Below are 23,609 nucleotides of genomic sequence, written 5' to 3' on the forward strand. Positions count from 1 at the left end.
TTTGATAAAGTTGTGACTTTTACTCAGCATGCATACATCAAACTATAACTGGTGGCATGAGCATAATAAAATACAATGGGCTGGATACACTATTCGAATCATACTTTAGTTTTTTATTTAAATTTTCTCTAAAAATATTTGATGTACAATATAAAATATTATACAGAACCAAAGCCATTACCCTTTTTTAATCCCTCGGTATTAAGTTCCAAAACATGTGTCGGGTTCCTTTTACCGATGGTAGAAAATTGCCGTTTTTTTATACCCTCGCTAATAGAAGCTCAATTCGCGGTAATGGAATCACAGCCTGTCCATTACCACGGTAATAGAAGATTTGGGTATTTTGATTTCAATAATTATTTTATCAAATACTAATAACTAAAACGAGCCCAAAAAGTTAAGACACTGAAAGTTAAATAAACGCTCTTAAATAAAAATATTCTCGTTTGTTAAGGAGCTTCGATACCCTTAATTTTTGGGACTCATTTGAAAACTTCCTTAAGTACCACGGTAATAGGCGCCGTTACCTTATGTACTCTGTGCCTGTGTACATCTCTGCCACAGTCTCTGCGTAGCATATATTTTTGCCTGCCACGTTGCTGTTACGATCATGGTAAGATGGTATGTGTAATGGGTAGAGAGAGACCTTTATGCTCCATAAAATGTATCATGCAAATATAAAAAAATGAGATTTACAAAAACCAAAAATGGCCAAAATTCAGTTATCAATTATTAGCATAGTGTTTATTGGAGAAGTCGATGTAACTGCGGACGAAGTTACGGTCCGTAAGCGGTAGACCGAAATCCAAGAAAATATACTTATAAGTACTGATTACATATTTGCAATATGTTAAAAGATAACATTGTTATGGTTCAATAAAAAAACGAAATAAATACTTATATTGATGATTTATTATTATAAAAAGTCTTGAGCACTCACATGATAAAAATTGGCCAACTTAATGTATAAAATCCTACTAAGGAGTAGTACATATTTATTGTCGAAATGTATGAAAAAAAACATCTATAATAGATAGTTTTGAAATTTTATGTAGCTAATTAATGTCATTTGGCACTTACTTGATCTATTGTTTTAAATATTACAACTAGTTTATTTAGGTATCGGATAATGAACTTTTTGGAGTCCACTATTATCAAATCAATAAATACCAGTAAATTAAAAAATAAAAGTTATTGATCAGTAAGATCAGGTTATAATTATCAGCGATAGCGCATTTATTTATTTTTGAATAGTTACAAGCAAGATTACTTTAGCATCCATGACAAGAACTAGCGCGCTATATTCAAAGATAATGTTGGAAATTTTGGGTTATTTCATCTCAAACCCAAAAGTAGGTCGTACAGTCACGATATTTAATTTGGGACCCACTCAAGATCGAATATTTGTCATTTTGTATGACAATTCAAAGGATTTTTTGACGAAATGGTTCTCAAATTAACGATCGTGACCTTATACCTATAACTACCTACTACTAATTCTCATGCGAAACAAAAGTGCCCCAAACTTAACTTAGTAATTTTCGGTGACAGTTTTGTTATCTTTATACATAGTAACTAAACTGATACGAGACACTTTTTCTGTAACAATCGGTAATGCTGATGATTCTAAAATGAAAATTACGCAAAATTTACATATGTTTGGCATTTTTTTAAATTTTATTTAAGTACATATAGGACTCCATGTTCGCATGGTTTAGCCTTGATGTGCTGCGACGGCGGCGATGCACTGATTGAACACATTGACGTAGTCGAAGGGAAGGTCGCCGGCGCAGCCGTAGCCGCCCTTCTTGTGGATCGCCATGTGGTCGTAGCAGTTCACTTGGCCATCGCCGTTGCAGTCCTGGAAATATAAAAATAATAAGTAATATTTTATAAATATAATAATAATAAGTAATATTGAGTCTTAAAGGCGGTAAACAAGGAATTACGAACGAGAGTCTATTAGACGCCCGAAGTCGAAGACTGAGGGCTTCAATGAGTCGGTGTTCGTAATTCTAGTACCGCCCGTGCGACATACAATGTTTTTCATCACATTTGCGAGTAAAATTGTATATTTGTAAAAGAAAAACTAATATTTTTTCAAAAATTGCCGATACTGCTGATTGCGTTCTTGGCAGCGCCAGCTCCGCGCCGCCCTCCCCCTCCGCAGCATGTGTATGGCGTGCGTGTGCAGCGCGCGCAAGGAGCAGCAGCGCGCCATTCAGTAACAAACTCATTTACCGACCTTGGGCTTCATGGCATGAAAATTAGTACGGGCGATACTAGAATTACGAACATCGACTCATTAAAGCCCTCAGTCTTCGACTTCGGGCTTCTAATAGACTCTCGTTCGTAATTCCTTATTTACCGCCCTTAAGACACAATGTACTATTTTATTTCGGACAAATAAGAAATTCATAATCGTTCATTTAATAACTAAAGTTAGCTTAGTTTTAACAGCTGCTAAAAGTTAAATTTATCTCACTGCGGTCATCATCACGTCATGATAGGGGAGCTATATCTGAATTAGGTGTTAAGAAAGTTGCATCACATTTAAGTAGGTGCTTACTAGTTATGTGTTGGTGTTCAATAAAGAATTATTGTATTGTAACTACGTAGTAGTAGCGTGCAGTGATTATTTTCGTCAGGCACTCGGTGAGAATCGAGTTGTTATAGCGGCACCAAACTGCTATGTGGTTATAAAAACCTAAAAGTCGGCGTTACTAGGAATTATTAGATCGAGATGTTGCAATGGGTTTGGGCGAATTATTTGGAATTATTAGATCGAGTTTTTGCGTTTGACCACTCAAGCCTCGATTTATTCATAATTAATAGGATTATATTATATTCCATTTTTGAGAAATACACGGTCGAAAGCAGTTGTGGCTATGAGCGTTTTGTCTATAAGACAAACACTAAATGTTAGATTTCATTTATACAGATAAATTAATCAAATTAATCGTAACTTATATACAGTTTAGTCAGTTTAACTTAAACGTGTATTTTTCTAACACAAACACCTAAATTATAATCAGTTAAATATATTCGGAAAGCAATATCAATTTGATGGCCTTAGAATATTAACATTATGACAAGGTTGGCACATAGCTAGTTATTTGCTTCGATGATGTAAGAAGAACGCCGCTAAATATTGAATGCAAGCGACGATGTCACGATGTGATATTAATTCAATTTACAACAACACCGACCCATGACCGACCAGTAAAAAATAATTAAGCATTGTCTATATTTCACGGTGTAAAAAACAAGGAAACTCGCTACATGGAAGATTCGTGTGTTTATAATCGGAGACCTTTCAATTTGAATTTTAGTAAACAAGGTGGACTAACTTATGTTGGAGTTTAGCTTGGCCTAGTTCATAATGAACATGGTATCTTAGTCTCCTCAAATCGAATACAAACTAGAATAGTACCTATTACTATTGTTATAGTTGCTAGGATCAGTTAGATTTGCTGGCGAGTTGACCTAACATTTAAAAGATAAACACTTATACAACTAACCTGAACAGAGATAATCACGTTTCGATAACTTTTATTAAATCAATTTACAGGTTTCTCTCTATGCCGAGCTACAAACACAGGCTACAAACGATCAAGATCATAATTATAATAAATGGTAAACTTTGTTTATTTGTTGTACATAGGAGTAATGTTATAGAAATCTACTCTACGTTTTCTCCCGGGAATGTACAAAATTTCTTTGGGACACGAGTCGTCAAATCATAAAAATATAATAAACGATTTCTAATTATTACGTATCAAGTAGGTAATCTGGGAGTTAAAGCAGTTATAGCATGTTATCTAAGGTGTTTCAAAAATTAAATTCTTCCTAAATATACCTGTTGGCTTTGAGACTCTGGGCCCAGGGCCATGGCGCACATCTACTCTTAAATGATTTGAAAAAGCACAAGGTTGACACAACTTGAGACCAAAGGGCCCCGCAGTCTTTTTAAAAAAAATAGTATAGCTATCCAAGGAGGAAATGCTGCCAGTCTTTTGACCATAATTTTAGTTGTAATTCAGTTATTTCTTTTCTGGCTCTCTATTTAATATTTTTATGTATTAAAAAAATACTAAATATTACCTGGCCAAATCTCCTCATGTAGCCCTGGACAGTCTGGGCAGCGCAGTATGGATCCACCACGCAGGTACGGTATGCTGAAAAAAAAATAGTTCTAATCAATCCTTTATAGTTACTAATAATATTATTAATGCGAAAATTACTTTGAGTATTTGTAGTTATGGATGTCTGTCTGTCTGATACCTCTTTACATTTTTTTTATTATGAGAGGGAGGAAAACGAGCAAGGGGTTAATCTGATGGGAAATTATCACCGCTGCCCATGAGTACCAACTACTCAAGGAGAGTCAGTAGACATAGACGCGGGAAAAAGGCAAACAAAACAAACTAGCATTGTGTAAGTACCGCGGAACCGACTTTACACGATAACAAATCGAAATAATAAAAAGTTATTGAAAATGTGCTAATTTTTTAATCATCTTTACTTCCTACTTCCGATAAATTAATATGTATTAAAAAAACTATTTTAATGAACCGCGTCCTTGCTAAATATTTCGTTATGTGATCTTTACTGAGATAACAGGTTACTAACATTTTTTCTAAATCTAGTCTAGTAAATCTAGTTTTGTAGAATACCTATGACTAAGCAAACAAAAATCTTATGGTAGAGCGGGTAGAGTCAATTTAAGATGTTCCCTATGACACACAAATAATATAATTCGTATAAAATATTGTCGATAGCGTTTTTGTGAAAGTTTAATTATGTAAACTGTTACAGGAATCATCATAAAATTACTATTGTATACAACGTTTCGCTAGTCTCGGGATAAAGGTCGAAATTGCGAGTTCCTTCTCAGGATGGTTCTAATATTGTAAATCATTTCTTCAGATGACAATAAAAAAATATTCAATTTCCATGTGTTAACTACTTTGGTACCTATTTCTAGATATCTTGTACCAAGTCTTTTATCTTTAATACAGAAAAGTTGTGTAATTTTAAAATTCATTGATTGAGATTCGGTATTGGACGACATTTTTATCTACGTTATATATTATATAATATTATTATCTATTAGCAAAGTACGTGTTTAGACATGTTGCCGTGAACATCTCGCCGTGTCATAAATTTGAATGGATTTTTAATTAATTACTTAATGACATTAGTAACTACTTAGCCAGAAAAAACGATCATTTTTAAAACAATTAGTTGTAATAAAAGCGAATCATAATTTTTCGTAGAACCTCTTCACGGTAAAAAGTTTAGTAACTTTCTTGGTAGGATGATTCCGCTAAAGGATATTCTATAAAAATCCATCCCTTACACTTTCATCCTTAGATCCCAGCTCTGGAATTTATAGGCAGGAGATACTCGTACCAAATGTTGAGACGATGACACACATTTATGCAAGATGACTTCCAACATATTATTTTTATCAATAGGTACAAATTGATTATATTGGTTTGTCAGTTACAAAGTGACCAAGTCGAAACTGATTGATTATTTCAGGCTTGATTGTGATGAACAATTAAGTCACGGTTTATATTGTTTATAGCCCAATTGTAGAAACATTGGGCCGACGTTGGTGTCATGGTGTTTACCCCCCTCCCTTGCACAGACGGGCAACCCGGGCCAAACCTGGGTAGGTATTGTCTCTTTACTCTTTTCATGCCAAAAGCTCACCCGTGCCGTGGAGTTTCGCTTACTTTACAATTACATAAGCTTACCGTCGGGATGGTCAGGTCCGTAACCCTGGAGAGTGGGCTTGCCGGCATCAGACCAGTAGGCCCAGGTGATGCGGAACAGGCCGCAGGTGTCTCCCTCGCACGTCAGACCTGCCTTGCAGCCGGAGATGGCCTGGCAGATGCAACCAAGACAGACTTCTGTCACTGGCTGTGCGGATTTATCACCGACTAGCTCCGCTGGAAAAAAGTAGTTAGAATTATTGAGTCTTCGTCGTTTTGCTAAGTGCAAGGAACACATTTATTCTTAGGAGCCAGATATTGTTGGTGCACGAAGCCATCAGAATGGATTTTTCTGTCTATCTGGCTCCGATATTGACGGGGAAGAAGGCAAGAATCAATGAAGAGAAAAAAAAATAGTTTTAGGTTTTGAGTATAGAAGCTGCATCGGATAATCTTACCAGGATCGATTATCAAATGTTGGCTTTGAGCCAAACTAGGTTTTAAAGCAATCACGCGGATGAATCTGTTAATTATACCGATTTGATAAAAGTCTTTTTAAAGTCCATAACAATCAATATTCCTTGAAAATGCTAACAGGCGCTGCCTTCATCCACCAAAGCGAACTGACTCCTCAACATATTCGTAAGTACTCAATTCATTTGTAACTTTTAAAAGCACGCAAGTATATATGGATATTTTCCTGTTTATTGACAATTTTATAGTGCGTCAGTGAACTTCGCCGAATCCCAAATTTTGTTTTGCAGAAGTCGTTAAGGATTCCTGACATGATGCAGTGACATTAAATTTATGTAAATGCATTAAAAGCCGCTGCAGTAAATCTTTCTGAGGTCAAGGCACTTGCACAACCCTGTCCCTCAATATTCCCTCTATTTTAATGTTGAATGGTTATGTAGAGCTCGCTGATATTATGTAGTTATACTGGTTTCAAATAATCGGTGTAAATTTATTTGGCAGTGTTTCTGAACCTGTGATCTGCGGATCCCGGCCGAACTGGTTCCGTGGTCCTGTTTCTAGGGGTCCGCACACAAAACCGAAATTTAAAATTTGTAGGGGTCCGTGGGTTGTGGTAATTAGGCGCTACGGTTCATCCTTGGAAAAGGTTGGGAAGTTCTGATATTCATAGAGAAAAACAAACTTACGATTTCTAAAAATGACTTCTTCCTAAGAATAATTCTGAATATTGCCTGCAGAGATTTGAATATTTTTATAAATTAAGAGTTCATAATTTATTTCTATGTGTAAAGAATATATTACCACAACACCATGCGGTTCTAGCTATACTGTATCGCAAATATTGTGTTCTAAATGTGTTGTTTCATTGCTGAATGATAATGCAAACAAAACAAATCGTATCTACACTATTACCTACTATAGTTACTAAGGCAGATAAATACTGTTCCTGGTTAGTTTTCATTATTTCTAATCTACTGCAATTATGTCATGAATATTTTCTAGGAATGGATTTCCCGATAGCAAATTTTCTGGGAATTTTCGTTGCCATTATGACATTATAAGTTCCGGCTTGTTACTACTACGAGCGATTATGGCCATTAAGTCGGTAAACTACCAGCTAATTTGAACACTATTGTTCTTCATAATGAATCATAGATTAGCCATGAGATAGTTAAATTATTAGCATAAATGGTTGCACTATGGGCAACGAAAATGAGAACCAGATTGCTAGTAATCTATTTTTTTTCTTTATGAATAAAGTTTTTTATTTTAGGTAGAGTTACCTGAATAGAGATAGAGTTGTATCGGATATTTATTGTATTCACGCTCTGTTGTATCAGATATTGGTGCTGGTGCATGTACCAGCAAACTATATCGAAGCTGCTGAAGGACACTGGTTTTTTAAGTGTTTTTGCATATTCGAAATTCTTTGAGAATCTTGCTGTTTCGTTTGTATTTATTGTTTGAACCTACTGTTTGTGTTGTATTAAGGGCTTCAATGATCGCAGAGATGGGGCTCTCCGTTATTAAGCAAATAGCGATATTTTAAAAGAAATTTTCGTAAAGCCTCGGTTAGGCTTGCAAGAAAAATTCTGCAAATTGTATTAGGTACATTGCGAGGTCGTAAAAGGAACGAGTTCGAAGTGGTTAATCGAGCGCAGCGATGTAATGCTACTTGCACGATTTTTTCTGCAGGTCTAACCTGGGGTTAACTCTCGAAAAAGTTGCTCCAGTGAATAAACAGCTGATTATCTTGAGATCAACTTGTAGAACTACCTACATATTGGAATTTATTGTGAATAATGCATCATTCCTTTTACAGATACATACATCATTTTAAGAGAATTTATGATTTATTTTTACAATCCACGCTTCTCTGAAAGGGCATGTGTGTTCAACTGCTCATCCATTTATAAAATGTCTTTAATATTCATTACTATCATAAATGGTTTACATGCGGATGTATTTCTTTGAAATATTTTATTTTTTGTTTAAGACAAAGTTCTGTTGCAAAACAAGGATGAGGGAGAGCTTTACTCAGGAAAATTTACCAGTCTCGTTAGTTGAAGTCCACATTATGTCCCCCTTGTAATATGATCAGAAGTCAGGTAATATGTAATAATAAGTAAGTCTTAATATTGACCTTGAGCCGTACTCGGACTATACCTACTAACGACTCGTATGACATCTAATTCATAACAAAATCTCTCTAGTAGTTTCAGTACTATAGCGGAATACAAAAATATAAATATGTATTAATACCGGGTGTGGCCTGTAATACGAGCAAATAAACATTAGTTCAGCGACTTTTAAAAATAATGGAGTCTTTAGATTTTCCTTTTTTCATACAAATTTAATACTGCTATCAATGTACGCCATCCTAGAACTCAATGAGGGCTATCGTTTTTTGTCTCACTAGATGGCGCACTGTTGCTTGATATTTTTATGGTACGGTTTTAAGATGTATTAAATATGATTTCAATCTAAAATTTGTTTTCACGCCCGTAATAACAGGCTTTGAAAGCCACACTTAAAAACCTCATGCAACAGTGGCGCCATCTAGTAAGACAAAAAACGATAGCCCTCATTGATTATGAAAAGCTCTCCCCCTTGTACACAATTCAGTTTCCTCCTCTGTACCTATACAATGAACTGAACACAATAAATTGATTTTACTTCATTTAAGGACCTCAGTAAAATAACGCCAGATTCAATAAATTACACACACGGACTATATAAGTCAAATAATAAAAGCAAACATTAAATTTAACATGCAACAGTTAATTACTTCGGTCTTCGACCCTAAACCGAAAAGGATACTAAAACGTTGAGAAAATAAACAGTAAATCTACCGTTGAGTATCCAAGGAGTTCTTAAGCATGCAGTCAAACGAGTCGCCTGATGCTAGACCGGTCGCCAGCTGGACCGTGTTGAGGGTTAATAACGAGATGACGATAACCAAAGACTTATTTTAGTGTCTGAGCACACTATGCCCAAGATTCGCGACCGAAATTACACGGCTAATATTCACGTCTCACATTCGGCTGTTATGACATACCATTTATAAAGTTCGGCGGAAATTCGGTGTGATTACGCCGGCAACGCTGCTTAAAGCATTTCAAAGTAATCGTAAAGTAACATATTCAGCCGCGAAATTTCGGTTTTCGCTCGACCGAAGTTCGGTTGCACGTAAAGTAAGTAAGTACTTCAAAGAAACCGAATCGCGTACCAGGGAACCTTTGTGCTTTTAATGTCATATTAGCATCACATCACATAATCTGCCACAAAAATCATAGTGCCATAAATTATGAAAAGGTTCTACTCTGGTATCAGTTTTCTACAGTACGGTGGGGCAATAAATGCTACTAATTAGGATGACCTTTGGAAGGCCGTTAGGACTTCTGTGTGGGAGACGCTTTAGTTTATTTATATTGCAAACTTTCCTCATATGTGTTTAACGTAAGTGAATTCATGTCAAGTGTCAACATTTACACCAATCGTGACCGGAGGTCAAGTGTGAACTCGCGAGTTACGCAAGATAAGCATTGCACTGTAAACAACTACCTACCTATACTGTTACGACTATGATTGAAAATACAATTAAAAGGCACGTAGGTAAAGGATAAAAATAAATGAGGGTGAGTTTACAGGTTACATTTTACATGAAAAATGCTTTTTTCACTTCTCATGGTCGTTAAGTTCATGCTGGATCTAGACGACATAAAATGACTTTTTATGCTCTAGTGCATAAAGTAAAATCTTCGTCAAAGACCAAGGTAATCAGGTGTCAACCTTCCTCGCCATCGAAGTGAAAAGTAGAGTGTAGAACTCGAGCATTAAACCCATTTTCCCCTCGTCGTGTCTATCCACCCTCGCCGTACCGGCTCGGGTGGCTATATGAACATCTCGGGTAAAATGTTTTATGCTCTTGTTGTACAATCTACTATTTAAACTTGGCAACAATATTTTATAAAAAAAATCTCTATTATCCGTTTTTACTCTGATGTTGTGCAATATGCAGCCAATTTTAAAATGATATCTATCTACCCTTGAAGTATTAAACTGGACACAGAAAAAAAACCACAAAGATGCTCGGCTAGTAGGTACCTACTTACTATCGCAATTTTTTTTTAAAGGATTGCAGAACTGGTTTGACTGGCTACAGGAGCTCTTGTTGTATCCGATAAAAGTAAATCGAGAGTGTAGCACGAAGGAAATCTTATATGTATAGTATGTACAGTCGAATAAACTGAATAATGTACTAGGTTGAAAACCTTGGGGCTACATCCCATAAGGAAATCAAACTGAAATTGATTATTAAAAGGTTTCACCCGTACATGAATCAGGTTGTTCGACTGTACACAGAAGAACTTAAATCATTTAGGTAGGCGCTGTTGTTTACTTCACAATTAGTGATCCGAAAAGTGTACAGTCACTTGCATTAATATCTGCCACAGCGAAGTGGAAAAATATAAGGCACGTCTTACCAGCCCCAGAAATATGTAGAGCGGTATTAGATATTTATGCACTCTTTGTCAGATGTCAGTGTCAGATATTAGCGCTGGTGGCTGTAGTAATGTTAAGGAAATTTTCGATAAACAATTATTACCGTTATAGTGAAAAATCTTTATTATGGCAAATTTCAGAAAGCCGCCCGTATAATAATGCAATTATCCCGTAATAACTGTCTTGCAATTAAGTCGTTTAATCATCAAACAATATCCAATAATCATTAACGCCATCACAACGCCGTCGATATGGCGGTAATTTCATTTCACATAAACTTGATTATTGCCCCATTAGAGGAAGAAGTCTTTGTTTTATTTATTACCTTCATTATTTTCTTGACACTTTAATTTATTAAGTAGTTCGTTTTGGCTTATTGACGTCGTATGGCGACCCGTACAAGTTTTTCTTGTCCCCAAAACTACACTTTTTCATCATCATCATCATCATCATATCAGCCGTAGGACGTCCACTGTTGGACATAGGCTTCCTCCATAGACCTCCTATTACTTCGGTTGGAAGTGGCCATCCATCATCCACCATGAACCCTTTTTATTTAATACTCGTAATAATTCGCAACCCTGTCATGGTTACTGACCCCAAGCCTTAAGGCCGCCACACTTCGACATTTTTGAGAGTTTAGTGAGGAGAATAGCCTGTTGCAACTGTTAAAAAAATTGAATGTGTTCATGGAAAAGTGTCGAAATTTAAACCCTGCTACTTGCCGTTGATATAAGGGATAATTTGACAAGAAGTACTCACAATTTGCATAAAATATTTCTAAAGATATTTCTTTATAATGTCAGGCTATATAGTATCCTAATAGCATATTACCATACTATTATGCGGAAGAGCCGTGTTTTATACACGCACATGTAATAAATTAATCGTCATGGACGACTTGTTGTCATCGTTCTCGCAAATAAATACCTCACGTAAACCTAGATATAAATAAACAACATGTTTAATATAAAAAATAAGTTTGGAAAGATACTCATCAAATTATTGGGTAGGTACAGTCAATGGCAATGATACGACTATACGACAAGACAAAGCAGTTAAAATATTTAACGTAACTCCACTCATATATGTAAGCCATTAGAGCGTATCATATTATGTTTCATGCTCTTTCCTATCCAACCAAAATCTGCCGGACCTACCGAACTCGTTGTTTGCTAAATTGTTTTCCCAGAGAATAACCGGCCCAAAACTCCCCAAAACTTTAACATTTATTTACACGCATAAAACAATTTTTGAGTAAGTAATACTTTTATCTGATTCTATCAAACAAACTGTAGCGTAGTCTGAAAATTAGCGAACGGATGAAAGATGAATTATAATTCTTCACGCATTTTTTTCACCTTTGTAGCCATTTTCGTCAAATGTAACTCTCATCTCATCTAAAAAGTGGCACCCTTAACTTTTATGATTTCACTCTACCTCAATAGATACGATAAAAATTAGAGCCCGCAGTAGAAAAATCTCTACATGTTAATAATCAGATTAAAAACTTATGCTTTGTTTGATAGTTAAATTAAAATTCTAAGTAAGTAGAGGCTAAATTAAGAATTTCGAGTACGACATAAAACGCATAATAAAATTTTCTCAAGGGCTCTACGTGTCTACAATATGCATAATTTCAACTGCAAGATACGGTGACTCTCGCAGTTATACCTATAGACATATAGCAATAACAACGATATCGATATTTTCTCTCCTCTTGAATTTATATATAAGGAAGTAGGTATTAGTCGTTTCCGAGATTAGCGGTCATTGAAAACAATATATTCAATTAAATTACTTATATTGCCCCACTTAGAGACCTCTGATAATATTTTAATAATTTACTTTTGCCTCCGAAATATTGAAAACGGGACTCGTCCATTTGCATTATAATTTATTAGTTGTTGTTTTTGAATGCGGCTTATAATCCGATTTTAATTAGAGACGGCTATTTTTGTATAATTAATTATGATATGTAAAAAATACATAAACTTAAGTTAAAAATCGTATTATGTCGGATATATTAGTATTTATCTTGCTGTCTTATTTAGCTTTAGTAAAGTTCAGTAAGCTAGTTGAGAAAAGCAAGATAAATCAAAACTTTTCCGAAAAAACAATAATCACTGGGGACCCAAGAGCTGGTACGTATTTATCCCAGCGGATCGCACTTGCGGTCCAAAGGTGTAATGCGGCCAGCATCATGGGAACTCTGCCACAGGCAGATCTTTTGGACGGGGTGTTCTTTTTATAATTTTTATTTTTATAGTAACATATAGATATATTTAGTTAAGGTTTCTTAGGTAAGTTTTCTTTGTATTCTTATTATTATTATTATTTTATTCAATTTAATCTATATTTAATAATAAATAAACGAGTCATCCCTTAAATAATCACTATATCTGTACCATTTTGTTTCTTTTACAATAAATCCTAGTTTAGTCGAAGATTGATCTTCGTAGAGTAGTTGCTTGGGATGGGACCGGTCAAATTACGCATGACAATATGTCAAACAACTTAATTACTTAATCACTAATAAAAAATATAAACAAAAAATACTAACAGACATCAGCAGCACACACGGCAACAAAAAACAATATGGCACTGAACTTGATCACGGCTGACGCCATTGCGGCGGAAATTAAAAAAAAATATATTAAAAAAAAACTTTGAATTGCTAAGCGTCGGCTGTTCCCGCGATACAGTGGTGGACTGGCATTGATCGTGGCCTTTACATGGCTTATATGGATAGCCGAACGGATCTGATTCACTATGTTCTGTGGAAATTGGTCAAAAATTTGTTACTTACATACCAACACAACAGCATTATGAATTCATGAATTACGCTTTGTCGTTTTCTTTGAATGTTTTTTTTTTGTTAATACTTACTGTACTCTGAAACTTCATTCATTTCAGATTTCTGCATTTGTTCTTTTATTAACTACATCATCAAGCAACATCTGCAATTTTGCAGAGAAAAATACTAACTGCGGCAAGGATAATACAAACCAAAACTATTTCTGGTGAATATCACCTAAGGCGGCCAGTGCTGTATTCCAACTGCAACGTAAAGTAGCAAACGTCCGTACATTTTTCTTCGCATTTCAATTGTAGTGGGCACAATTGCAACACGCGCACTGCGCGCCGCCGCTCTGCTCGCGCGACTACCCGACGAAACTGACACCGGCACACAACTACCCGCGTTTTCATCATCATTTTCATTACAACTGTCAAATGTAAACATGCAAACTCGCGATTTAAGACGTGAGTTATCCGGGTCAATATATAAATAAATAAATAAATAAATAAATAAATAAATAAATATCATGGGACACTTGACACCAATTGACCTAGTCCCAAACTAAGCAAAGCTTGTACTATGGGCACTAGGCAACGGATAAACAAACGTATATAGATAAATACATACTTAAATACATATTAAACATCCAAGACCCGAGAACAAACATTCGTATTATTCATACAAATATCTGCCCCGGCCGGGATTCGAACCCGGGACCTTAAGCTTCGTAGTCAGGTTCTCTAACCACTCGGCCATCCGGTCGTCGGTCGTATATTTAATATGAGTGAGTCCCACGGTAACTAGTTTCATGTTCAGTAACCAGTTTTTTGATATTTTGTATAAGTAGCTTAGAAATAATCGAGTCATCATCATCATCATCATCCCAGCCTATATACGTCCCACTGCTGGGCACAGGCCTCCTCTCAGAACAAGAGGGCTTGGGCCATAGCTTAGAAATAATCGAGTGAGATCACTTATTGTTTCCACCCTGTATGTATATAAACTGAAAAATTTAAAGCCGAGTTTAGACTTACAGGAAAAATCGTGCAAGCTGCATTACAATGCAAGGCCTTAAAGCCAACGAATTTGTAGTAGTCAATCGAGCGCCGCAATGTAATGCAACTTGCACGATTTTTGTTGCAAGTATAAACTCGGCTTAGGAATGTAGCTCCAACCGTTTGGCTGTAAAAACCTGTGTGACAGACGGGCATAATGGACGGACGGCCTCATGAGTGACAACCATAGAGTTCTGTTTTGACCTTTCGGTTACTGAACTCAACAATTCAAATTTAGATGTAAATGATGGGAATAAGTTTGGAATCGGAAAATCCCGAGGCAGTTTGTAGAGTTCAGCTCTATAGTTTGCCTTAATCATTTTACTATGATTGACATGCGTTCACTGTAAACGTTTTGGGTTTCTCCCTTTACCATACATAATACTTACTATGTTATACTTAATGATAATGCACCCAAATAGACTTGCTATTCGGCGCAGCCCTAAAGCCGGGTCTCCACTGAGCGAGCCGTCTCGCAAGGCCAGCTCATGAGGAATAATTTTGTTCTACACAGGGCTCAAAATCGCACAGAAAATGGCAACCGCTCGAGGCGGCTCACTCAGTGGAGACCCGGCTTTAGACTGTACTTCTATCGAGGCGGAAAGTGGTGATTGAAGATGGTCCATTCTGCAAGTCCCTATTCCACTTTTATGGGGGCGTAAAATGCACCCTTAGCGACTTTGCTTGTAGGAGTACTTAATATAGGAATATAATATAGGAATGCTGAACCGAGGTTTTTTTTATATAAGACATCAGCAGAACTAACTGGAGATTCACCCGGTGGAAAGCAATCACCGCAGTCCATGTAACACTCATACACACTCTATAGCCGGGAATACACATGCCTGTAAAACATATCAGTAGCTTGCATATTACTTAGTTAGTTAATGGCATGGAGAAGTAACCGGCACACAGTGAATACATTTGCAAGTTAAACTTGTATGCAATTGGCGTCTTTCGTTTCGCAGCCGTTAGTGTATACACAATACAATAGCTGGCACGTACAAGGAGCTGTTATGCAAGGTGCCAGCTAGAGGCATGCGTATTCCCAGCTTATGTTCTCCACTGCTAGCTTTTGTAAAGTAAAATAATCGGGACAATACGTCGTGGGTATTGTACAGCTGGATGCAGCAGAATATTCAGTGCTGTCAGCCGTGCGCGTTGACGCATTGATTCTGAATGGTGGCCTAAGTACTTATTTCTCTGCACCGCCTAGCCCTCCTTAGTCGCATCAATTCTTGGCCTTAGGATTTTGCTGAGACGTCATTGCAAACGGGTTTGTAGCCTACTGTCTGTCGGTAATGAACTGACAAATTGCACTTCGTTGCTGGGGCTGGGACTTATATAATACCTATAAGTTTTATAATATACGAACATAAAAGCTCACAATGTACAGTAAGTGTTACCAAGGGAATGTGTAATGGTACATAATGTAGGCATTAAACGTCCGTAATTATCATTTGACACTGGTCTATTATTAGAGAACTGGCTGCGTTCTGCGTCTAGAAACCGGTCGGTCCAGACTAAAGTGCAGTAAATTTTTAATATTAAGGCCTAGGTTGTCTTAAGAGCGTAATTAGGTACTAGGGTTGCAGCGGAGGCCTTATCAGCGGAGATGGAGGTGAGACTGGAAGTAGAAGAAGTATTAATTCATAATTTATTTAGTAAACAAACATCGCGCGTTGTATATAACGTAAATAAATCACTCTCTCAAAAGCTGATTTTTTTTATCTCTTCAATAGGTAGGTAGGTAGGTCCGTCTACTGCGGCGGCCATATTATAGCGGTGGCAGCTGTCGCTCGCCGAATGCGGCCGACTACCGTGTTCTTTACACTTTTGCGGTCGCCGCACGCAGCATGCGGCGAACGACTCAGTGTAATTGCCGATTTACTGCACAACAGTTACAACTAACTACATTATTACACTAATTACTTAAATATGTAAATAGGTACCTACTTAAAAGTATGGTCCGCTTAGATCATCCGAATGAGTTACAAATGAACTTCCAGGAAACATTGATAATGCCTTTCTTATGCAAATTGTAACGTTTACAAATATATTCAAATAGATTAGTTTGGTCTACTAGGCTGTGATCTACGAATAAAGACTTGTTATTTATTCGTAGGCTGTGATAGTTTTCCACTCTATAATTCATTATATACTACTAAGTATCATTATTTTTTCCAAATTTTAAGTACCTGCCAACAGGTTGTCCTTCGCCTCTAACGTAAATTAGTTAGCACTTTGCAAACCGAGCCATTAATAACAGATAAATTAATAAAACTACAATAATAATAAGTTATTACAGATATAGCATGCACGGACGGAAAACAAAAGTCAGGAGCCTATTAATATGTAGGTACCTAGTTATGTATTATTATTTAATATTATATGTATAAGTAGGATCATTGCTGCTGTTTAAATTTCTTAGAGTCAAAGTGAAGAGCAGAGTGTATGACTTGTTTACAAAACACATTTTATCCTCAACTAAGGGAGCGTTCTAGTAATTACCGCAGAATAAGTAATAGTACAAGGTATTAGGTACGTAACACAATTTGGGGGAAGCGGTGTCATGTAAAACGTTATGATGCGTTACAGTCTGGTTCAAACAACGCGTTACGTCACAGTTTTTTGTTGTAACAAGTACATACTATAACGTGCTCAAAAGTGGGAAATTCGCATCATCAGTTGTTGTTCTTGGCCTATAAATGCTCTCATGCTGAGTTGCCAGTGTGACTATGCCTGAAAATGCCAACTTAATTCGGAAAACGGCTAAAGAAAGGCTAAATAAATAAAATGGTAATGGTCATTGGGTGTTACGTAACGCTTAGGAAGGAGGACAGTACAGAATTTTTTTAAGGCGCTTTACATGGCGGGAGGGCCCCCCTCCAATCTTCTCTTCGAATCTTCCAAGTTTAGGTATATTTTATACCTTAGGCTGCTATTTACCAGCTCTTAAACTACTAATAATTCTCAAGCAATCTTAGCCCCTATAATTTTACTTGTAAATTTGATATATTTCTGTTTTTTTTTAATTTTTCCACCCAACAGTTTAGATTTTAGAGGGGGGGACGACGACGCTCAATTTCAATGAAAATTTGCACTTTAAAGTTGAATATTTCGCAAACAGATCACTGAATAGAAAAATTGTCTTAGCAACCCCCCAATGGTTTTAAAAGAACTATCCAACGATACCTCACGATATAGGGTTAGTCGAGAAAAAAAAATCACCCCCACTACGTCTATCTATGGTACCTACCCTAAATTATTTTTTTTTTACTTTTTTTTATTGTACCATGCACTTTGTCGGCGTGACTCATATGTATATTCATGTCAAATTACAGCTTTCTAGTAACGATCTCTGAGCTTACCCGCGAGCAGACAGACAGACAGACAGACGGACAGACATGGCGAAACTATAAGGTTTCCTAGTTGACTACGGAACCCTAAAAAACTACCTACCTAAAATAAATATGTGCGTCTGCATCCGGAAAAAATAAAGTGCAATTAATCGAAATTTAATTGACGTTAATTAGCTTCTTTAATTCGTAGAAACAACTCAACACATCACTGAGGTCAGGTTAATCATATTTATACCTACCACTAACCTTTGCCCGTGGCTCTGCTCGTGTACTATAATCATTTAACCAGCACTGGAGTCAAATTGTAATTCCGGGATTTTTCTAAATTTACATTGTATGTTGAGACGTCCAATCGACACTTCAAATTTCATCCAAAACCATCAAACTATTAGCGTGAAGGAGTAATAAACACGCATATACTCGTACGTACATGCACACATACCTATATACCGGCAGTCGGGTAAAGTAAAGTAAGGTAAGGTAAAGCAGGGTAAAGCAATCCGGTGGGAATTGCGTATACTTCGTTTATTTAGCATTAGAAAAAGGGTAAACAATCTTGATGAGTCTTTTTATTGAAAAACGTTTTAAAAAAACAGTTTATATTACTATATGATACCAAAATAACATAAATGATCATATAACCTTACTAATTGTTATATATTTGCTGTGACTTATTTTAAAAGCTTTTACTTCACACACGTCCTAACACAGGCACTGTAAGCCTAAAGGGAGGTCCCGGAAACTGTCATTTATAAACCTACTTGTAAAAGGAAATAAAATACTTATTTGATTTTATTTTATTTTATTACTTCATGTTTTTTTTTTCAATAAAAAGACACGTCAAGATCGCTTACCTTCTTTCTAACTGCAAAAAACGAAGTAGGTATAGTTAGGCGCCACCCCACTTACCTATTTCCCGATGCAATAGGTGCTTACACCTAAATTTCTACTTAAATATATGCCTACCTATCTGAACAGTAAATAATAAACGCCTCTTCATATTGGTGCAAGGGAATCATCACAAATAAATCAATAGCCATAAGTATCGATATATCATGGTCTGTTGAACGTGCAAATCGTGATGTGATGGTTATCTTGGAGGATGCGGTTTATTTCTTGTTTAGAACAAAGTAAATTCCCCATCACATCCGGACCGTGTGTACCTTACCTAATTTATTTCGAAGATTTTTCTTTTTCTTTTTCAGATGTAAAGTTGTGTATTGGCTTTGTGTGCAATGTCGGCAGCCTATGCTCGCTTGGAGAACTGAAAGAATCACGAATTATTTGTCGAACCAAGGGCAACACACACAGAGAGCGGGCGCGGGTCGGGTCGTGTCCGCCGCGGGAGCCGCGCGGTTCGTTGTATTCACACAGAGAGCGGGTCGGACCCGCGACGGGCCCGCAGCGGTTATCAATGTTGCCAGTTTAGTGACTTTGTCCCTAGAAGTGACGGCTTTTGCTTAAATCTTAGCGACCAAAAAAAAAGTTTTGACAAATTAAAATGGTTTATCTGGCGACTTTTCGAGTACAAATTAAAACAGTTCTAGAACTAATAATAAGAATAATAATAATTTTATTTAGTAAGAAAGTTACACTATCTACGTAAACTTATAAGGGATACGACATTTTTGTCAACTCGACACAGAATTATACAGTGCCGCGAGATATATGTGGTTAACAAAAAAGTAAAACCGACTCCAAAAAAATAAAAAAAAATAACAATAAATGAAACCGACTACAAAACCCTTCAAAATATTTTCCTAGGTGTACCTACTAGCTCGAATTCGGTGCCTCAGCACGAGCCAGCATAAATAATTGAAATAAAAAAAACCCTAGCTCTACACGAGTTATGCGATAGGCAGAGAAGTATAAGTAGGCACGATTCTTATGCCAAAACGTCACTTTTGTAGGGTAGTGAGGCTTCTGTACTTGAACTATTACTTATTTTGTGGTTCCGTAGCCGAAATGGCAAAAACGGAACCCATATAGTTTCGCCATGTCTGTCTGTCTGTCTGTCCGTCCGCGGCTTTGCTCAGGGACTATCTATGCTGGAAAGCTGTAATTTTGCACGGATATATAATGAAAACTATCCCGACAAAATGATACGTACAATGAAAAATTTAAAAAAAAACGTGTTTTTATGTACAATAAAGAGTTTTACAATACAATACAATACAATACATTTTATGGGTACCTCCCATAGACGTAAAGTAGAGATTTTTTTGTATTTAAGTATGTAAGCCGGTGGGTGGAAAATTTAAAAAAAAATCCGGATGGTAAGTATATCAAACTTACAATCCTGCCTGATGTCATTATACGACATGTTGCTGTGTGTGTAATCATTCACTTCAATTCTTGTGGCACTACCTATACTAACATGTTTTAGGGGGATTTCCAATTAATTATAGCAATTTTCGGGGTTTTTAACTTAAGTTTAAGGGATAAATATTTTTGAGAGTTGGTAACTCTGCGCTCGGCCCGCGCGCTGTTTGTGACGACGGGCGACGGGCGCGGGCCCGCGCACGACCCGCGCCCGCGCCCGCGTTCTGTGTGAAGGCGTCCATATACCGCCATGCAAATACGCCCGTCGCGGGCCCGCGCACGACCCGCGCCCGCTCTCTGTGTGTGTTGCCCTTAAATTCCAAATCAAACGAACAGTATAATTATGTTTATACAAATTGCTATAGGTAAAACAGCGAAAAAAAATCAAATAAAACGTTGTTTACTATAGTGTTTACTTATAATCCCAGCCTATATAGTTCCCACGCGGGCCCAGTGCGGATTGGGAACTTCACCACACCATTGAATTGCTTCGCAGGTTTGTGCAGGTTTCCTCACGATGTTTTCCTTCACCGTAACTGGTGGTAAATTTCAAATGTAATTTCGCACATGAATTCAGAAAAACTCAGAGGTGCGAGCCGGGGTTTGAACCCATGATCCTCTGCTTGAGAGGCCATAGGTCAAACCACTCGGCCACCACGGCTTCGGACAATCACGGCTTTGGAAATTGAAAAAAAAAACGGAATTTTCTATTGTGGAGTCCCTTTTTTGTAGGAGGCACCGGGGCTGTAGCCCCGGATGCCCTCCCCTAAATCCGGCCCTGGGTAAACACTAGTTTCTACTATATGCGGCAGTTTACTTTGTATTTGAGTCTTTCGTCTGACGTAGGTACTACGTAACATTTTACTGCTCAACCAACATCAATCTGGATCACAATAAATGGCTGGAAAAAAGTAAAGCCTAAGAAACGATTGACAACCGTCAGATACTTACAATATAAATAAATGTGCAAATCCGCATACCATTTAGGACAAGACAATAACAATGCGCTCATAGGCTTGCCTTGGGATACCAACTAATGATGCGTCATCAAGGTGCACGAGGTGACATTTTCATATCATGCGTATATGACTGGAGTTGAGTGGGCGTTAGGTAGACCCGTATATGCTAAGTTAAACGACGCGCCACTTTCAACTTAACAGCCACATTTTTGACATCAAATTCTTCGGTATAGAAACAATTTGTTTTTCACTTCTCATGCTCGTAAAGTTCGAGTTTATAAAGTAAAATCTTCGTCTAAGACCAAGGTAATAGTATCAACAGCCACAAACGAAAAAGTTTCTACATATTTTTTTAATCATTTTTAATTTATATAAAAATAAAAATCAATTAAAATTACAGAAATGCATGAAAAATAAAAGGTACGTAGTAAGTGAAAAATTGTTTCCACTGTTGCTATTTCATTTCCTCGCAATCGAAGTGAAGAGCAGTATAAAACGCGAGCATCAAACACATTTTACCTTCGACGTCTCTATCGACACTCGCCGTGGCTATATAACCATCTCGGGTAAAATGGCTCGTTATATGCTCTTGTTGTACAATCTACTATTTTCGAAATGTTTAGTCCCCCTTTCATCTGGTTCCTACTTTTTGTTCTGGGAACCTATCGTGCTGTATCTTGCCGTGTAGGAGTCAAGCGTACAATAGGGATGTAGGGTTGTTATTTGTTTTAAAGCAACAAAAAATCTAATCATGCAGTTAAGCGAAAATTAATCTGGTTTTCAGGGCTGAAATAAAGCGTTTTTTTACTGGAGTCGTGCCTTCGAATTATTTTTTAATGGTGTCAACATCCCTATTCTCTTTCAACTACTGAGCATGTGTGCAACTGATGCGATGCTATCTAGATCTAGATCGATGCCAAGGGTTTTATATAGTTACCTATACATTATACAGGAATTACATGATCTAATTCCTCCATCTCCCTCCTTTTTGCCAACGGACTTCCAGGCGGTGGGGAGCGTCTTCACCCTATGTAGTTAGCGTCCCATTGGCCCGCACGAAGCTGTTTGCTTCATCTTTCATAATGCGAATTGCTTAGGAATGAAATTCGCTCCCGTCGTCTGTATTTCCGCATAAATACAATCTGCAATACCCCTGGTATTGCAGATGTTTATGGGCGGTGGTAATCTCTTACCATCAGGAGACCCACTTGCTCGTTTGCCATCCAGTAGAATAAAAAAAAAACTAGGGCTCTTCAAAGCTAGAGTGAATAGGCTGTTACTGAACCAGTGAGATGTTCTAGATACACCTTTGGCGCCATCTGCACTTAACATCAGGTGAGATAAGGGGTCAATCGCGGTCAGTTTCATGTAAAAAAAAACATGTACCACATACAGAGACCAGATAACAGTAAAATTTAACAAAGCGGCCATGTTGCCATGTTTAATCACTAGGGAGCGTACCTACCTTTGGTGCCAATGACAGACGCAGGTATGACGTCAAGCTAAATACAGTGTTTTTGGGTTTTATCCAGACCTCTTTAGTTTACTGATATTATTTATTATAATCAATGTCAGATAGAACGCAGTCAATTCAATTCAAATTTAGGAAAAGTGGCTCCATCAATTTCTTGATGATTCTGCCAGTGTCGACAGTCAATTTTTATGTATGGTTTTGGGATTTAGAATTGCTAGAAGTTTTACGCAAAGAACTATTTTTAAAATCATTGCCATCCAAAAAAAAAATGATTTACTACCTACATGAAGAATGGTTTTGACCTTCAACAATATTTTGCTCCATGTGCGGTTATGAGGATTATGACCAAGTACAACGCCAATTTGTAATTTGCGAGAGATTCGAGAGTTATATTGCCCTGAGTGTACACGTGAAATTAATTTATGTAAATAAAAACGAATATTTTTTGTTACAATTAGATTACTAACCCAGTAAAATATTTTATTCGCATGGTATTTTAAATTTACATCACCACATTTTTTTTTATTAAAGTTATTAACATCATTGCAGTGTAAGTTTGTTTTAAAAACATCTTATATTATGTGACTTTATGTCATAATGACGTCACCCGCACCAAAGTTACGCTCCACTATATATAAATAAACATTTTAAATTTATGAAGGTAGTGGCGCCCTCATGTGTTTTCTACTCTTCATCGTTGCATTCTACTGATAATTTTAATATGTCAGAATACCACAAACGGGACTTATCGTGCTAAAACACACGAGTAATATTTACCTCGACGTTTCAACCACATTACGAGTGGCCGTGGTCACGAGTACCTAGACTGAAGTATAGGGTGTCAAGTTTGCCTAGCAGCGCGAGTCCTTCGCACTACCCGCACTTGATCATTTTTATTAGGGTTCTGGAGCCAAAATGGCAAAAACGGAACCCT

General features: G+C 36.9%; 1 protein-coding gene across 1 annotated transcript; it reads right to left on the reverse strand.

The window, feature by feature from the left end:
- Positions 1-890: 890 nt before the first annotated feature.
- Positions 891-13,428, reverse strand: LOC141441032 (lysozyme-like). The gene is made up of 4 exons (XM_074105652.1): positions 13,267-13,428; positions 5,766-5,960; positions 4,105-4,178; positions 891-1,861 (listed from the first exon to the last, which is right to left on the reverse strand). Exons 1-4 carry the CDS (start codon positions 13,331-13,333, stop codon positions 1,715-1,717), a joined length of 483 nt encoding a protein of 160 aa, XP_073961753.1. The 5' UTR covers positions 13,334-13,428; the 3' UTR covers positions 891-1,714.
- Between the last annotated feature and the right edge of the window lie 10,181 nt (positions 13,429-23,609).

Source organism: Choristoneura fumiferana, chromosome 23 (genome assembly GCF_025370935.1).
Source record: "Choristoneura fumiferana chromosome 23, NRCan_CFum_1, whole genome shotgun sequence".
NCBI lineage: Eukaryota > Metazoa > Arthropoda > Insecta > Lepidoptera > Tortricidae > Choristoneura > Choristoneura fumiferana.

Bases quoted from the DNA above. Each gene is read 5' to 3' on its own strand.
- LOC141441032 (XM_074105652.1), bottom strand. From the start codon at position 13,333: ATGGCGTCAGCCGTGATCAAGTTCAGTGCCATATTGTTTTTTGTTGCC. The intron at 4,179-5,765 runs GTAAGCTTATGT...TTTTTTTTTCAG, and splicing joins CGGACCTGACCATCCCGACG to CATACCGTACCTGCGTGGTG. The intron at 1,862-4,104 runs GTAATATTTAGT...TTATATTTCCAG, and splicing joins ACATGAGGAGATTTGGCCAG to GACTGCAACGGCGATGGCCA.